At 44.7% G+C, this 3,977-nt stretch overlaps 1 protein-coding gene across 3 annotated transcripts in view; it reads right to left on the minus strand.

The window, feature by feature from the left end:
- tmem25 (transmembrane protein 25) overlaps positions 1 to 3,977 on the minus strand; it is a 13,967-nt gene that overhangs the window by 9,434 nt on the left and 556 nt on the right. The window contains exons 3-8 of one of the 3 annotated variants that reach the window (XM_016497295.1): positions 3,521 to 3,871; positions 2,527 to 2,817; positions 1,339 to 1,470; positions 1,217 to 1,247; positions 1,038 to 1,120; positions 882 to 968 (exon numbers count right to left, since the gene is read on the minus strand). In XM_016497295.1, the coding sequence (XP_016352781.1) occupies positions 882 to 968; positions 1,038 to 1,120; positions 1,217 to 1,247; positions 1,339 to 1,470; positions 2,527 to 2,817; positions 3,521 to 3,871 (975 nt within the window). Of the gene's footprint in view, positions 1 to 881; positions 969 to 1,037; positions 1,124 to 1,216; positions 1,248 to 1,338; positions 1,471 to 2,526; positions 2,818 to 3,520; positions 3,872 to 3,977 lie in introns of all 3 variants that reach the window. The other 2 variants (XM_016497294.1, XM_016497296.1) reach the window with 2 other exon arrangements.

Raw genomic sequence — 3,977 nt, forward strand, 5'->3', positions numbered from 1 at the left:
ATTAGTCACATTTAAATGCAGACTCAAAACTCATCTGTTTAGCTGTGCATTTATTGAATGAGCACTGTGCTACATCCGAACTCTGGCTGCTGTCCCGCGCTAATCGCATCTTTTGTGGGGAGCGCTCTGGGTTCCTCTCTCTCTGAGCCCTCTCCCCGGACAGCACGCCAAATATGCATAACCTTTACTCTGTTTATTATATGTAAGTGTGAACTCGTGAAATTATGTTTTATTAACAAAGTTCGGGAGGAGCACGTTCAGATAATTAACCCAGCCAATTCATCATTAGCAATTACACCATCTATCCTATCAGCTCGAAAGAAAACTTCTATAAATATCCCAAGCCATCTTACCTTCATTCTCTCTACAGTATTCCAGCATTCGGTTCGCTCCTTTGCCTTTTTATCACAGACCCAATTTTTCCCGTCCAACGACGAGACCAATACTGGGGATTTTTCAGATCCTCCGCCGCAATTTGCAGGTCCCATGATCACTCCTTCTCCGCCAGACACGGCCGCCGTGCACCAGGTTTCATCGCGGCCGCCGCTCTTCTCGACCAGCCACACGCTCTCCTATCAATCTCTCACACTGCTCTCGTATCATTCGGCCGTACCAGCAACTCCTCCGATCAGAAAGTGGACAGTATTTAAGCCCGAGGCAAATGCTGATTAATTCCAACGCACCATATATGTAAGTGTGAACTCGTGAATTCGTGCTTGTAGTAATTTAATGTGTATATATTTTAAAGCATTAAATCACTGTAGAAATAATCCAATTCTTAGTGTTTTAAATCGATTATTGGCCGAAATCAACGATTGACGATTCAAAAATCCATGTTTCAAGACGAGCGAGTCGTTACAGCCCTAGTCGTGACCCCTGACCTCGGGCGGCGTAGGCCGCAGACAGGTCCTCCTCCTCGTCCTCAGCACGTCTCCTCTCCAGCGTGTTGGGTCTAGAGCTCTGGCATCCTGAAACACGGCAGCGGGAGTCAGAGACGGGCTCCGGAGCCGAGCAGGGCTCTCGGGGATCACACTCACCCTTACAGAGCGCTCGGTCGTCGTTCAGCTGCACGTGAGATGGCAGAGACATGTTCTCCCGCGGCAGATACACGCCGCTCTCGCTGCTGCAGCACACACACACACACACACACACATCAGATCAGATCAGCTCACCCAATAATGCCAGTATTAGCCGTGAACGCTGAGGAGCGGCGCACCGTTTGCAGGAGAGACGCACTGCAGGCTCCTCTGAAAACAACACACAACATCAGAGATCAGCTCACAGAAACACGTGTACATGTACAGAGTGCTCCAGAGAGTGTGTGCTGAGATCATGCACCGAGGGCTTTGGTTTTGTCCTTCTGGAGGAGGAAGAACACCATCAGGGTGAAGATGAGGAGGGTGATGAAGCCGGCGACACCGCCCGTCACGATCCCGAACACCGGCACCTCCACACGCGACTGCAGGAACTCTGCAGGAACACGCATTTATTTGTTTAAAAATACAGTAAAAATAGTGAAATATTATTCTAATTTAAAATAAATGTGAATATGTGTTAAACTGTAATGTATTTCTGTGATCAAAGCTGAATTTTCAGCATCATTACTCCAGTCTTCAGTGTCACATGATCTTCAGAAATCATTCTAATATGCTGATTTGCTGCTCAAGAAACATTTCTGATTATTATCAATGTTGAAAACAGTCGTGCTGCACAATATTTTTGTGGAAACTGTGATACATTTTATTTTTCAGGATTCACAGATGAATAGAAAGTTCAAAACAACAGCATTTATTTGAAATTGAAATCTATTGGAACATTATAAATGTCTTTATTGTCACTTTCATACTATTAAATATGAATATATTGGTACTGATAATACTAGTAATAAATAGTGATGGGTGCTCTCGAAACACTGCTTCAAGAAGCTTTGAAACCTTTACGAATTTTTTGTTTCGAATCATTTATTCGGAGCGTGTTTCAAACTGCCAAAGTCACGTGATTTCAGTAAACGAGGCTTCGTTGTGTCATAACTGTTTTGAAACGTTTCGATATTTTAACAGTTCACCACTAGGGGGACATCTCTCTGAAGCATTTTTTATTGATTTCTAATAAAAACAGAACATATAGGCTATAAGAGTATAACCATACAGATGTATACAGATATATAAATAAATAAATACAGAAAGGCATTAAGTTTTTATTGTTTTATATCATTTTTAAATATATTGTATCATCGATTTTAAATGGCTCAGAATTTTGTATTTTTCATTCCATAGACTTCACTAATATAATAGCGGGGCAATTATAATAATGAAATGTGACCCTGGACCACAAAACCAGTCATAAGGGTCAAATTTTGAAATTGAAATGGTCAAGGTTGTTTCAGATCAACAAGTGACCACTAGATGGGTGTCGGATTGCTTCGACTGTTTCAGTGATTCGTAAAGCCTCACTCTGCCCATAGTAACAAATACTCATGTGAGTAACACCACGATGGCAGAGCGTTTACGAAGCGGTTGGCGTCACCTGTGAGCGTGAGGTTGCTGTGGGCGGAGCCAAGGCTGTTGCTGGCGTTCACGGTGATGTTTCCTGATAGGCTGCTGAGCGTGAGCTGCAGGCTGTGATTGGTCAGCCAAGACAAGCTGCGTGAGTCCAGGATGAGGAAGTCGGAGCTGTTGGCGAGCAGCTGACCGGACTGATCCACCCAGCGGATGGTGGCGGGGGGGTTGGAGCGAACCAAAGCGAAGAGGATGAGGGCGAGGCCCGGGTCCGAGCTCTCGCTGTAGTGAGCGTCCACACGCAGGATCTCCGGCTGGACTGAAACACAACTCTACTCAACTCTCTATCGCCATCTGTGGCCAAAACATACAACTGCATGCTGCTTACGGACAGATCAAAATTAAAGGGGTCATATGATGTTGCTAAAAAGAACATTATGTTGTGTATTTGGTGTAATGCAATGTGTTTATGCGGTTTAAGGTTCAAAAAACACATTATTTTCCACATACTGTACATTATTGTTTCTCCTCTATGCCCCGCCTTTCTGAAACGTGTCGATTTTTACAAAGCTCATCGTTCTGAAAAAGCGAGGTGTGCTGTGATTGGCCAGCTATCCAGTGCGTTGTGATTGGCCGAATACCTCAAGCGTGTGACGGAAATGTTACGCCCCTCACCATACTGTGATGCCGTGTCCGGCCGGAGCGACGACACAAACACATTAAAACCCATTACAAACGAGGCATTTGTTGCATCCAGTGGGGAGATAATTACTGATTGTAATGACTTATACTGTCGTTTTACGCGTTATTGATATTTTATTATACTATTATAATTACTTCTAAAAATACTATAATTTATTATTATATGTAATATTCTTATTATTAATCTAATTATTAGTAGTAATAATATAATTGCTATTAATATACAACATTCATCTTATTATTATAATTTTTTCAATATTAATAACCAAAATGAATTCTTAACGGAAAAGCGTGAAGCGGTGTTTTTCTCTCAGACTCACACTGGACGTTGAGCGTGACGCTGGCGTTGTAGCTCTCTCCTCGCGCGGGGTTTCGCGCCGCACACACCAGCTCTCGGTCCAAGCGCTTCGGCTTCAGTGTGAACGTGCTGTTGCGCTCCGATCCGTATTTAAGCGTTCCGGAATCCTGCGATGATGTCATCACCAGACGCCCCGCCCCCCGGCGGCCCATCACCTCGCTCTGCCGCTCGCCGTTCAGGTACCAGGTGAGCAGGGGCGGGGCTTGAGCATCCCAGCCCTCTGATTGGCAGCTGAAGTGGTGAGTGACGTTCTCCTGTATGGTGACCGACGAGGTCCGCTGTCCGTCAATTTTGGGGGCGGGGTCAATGGATGCTGTCAGAGAGAAACATAAAGTCAAGCACAACTTGGAAACTGAGTGTGTGTGTGTGTGTGTGTGTGTGTGTGTGTGTGTGTGTGTGTGTGTGTGTGTGAGTGTGTG

The sequence above is a fragment of the Sinocyclocheilus anshuiensis genome, unplaced genomic scaffold, assembly GCF_001515605.1.
Source record: "Sinocyclocheilus anshuiensis isolate Anshui unplaced genomic scaffold, SAMN03320099.WGS_v1.1 scaffold1087, whole genome shotgun sequence".
In the NCBI taxonomy this organism is placed as follows: domain Eukaryota; kingdom Metazoa; phylum Chordata; class Actinopteri; order Cypriniformes; family Cyprinidae; genus Sinocyclocheilus; species Sinocyclocheilus anshuiensis.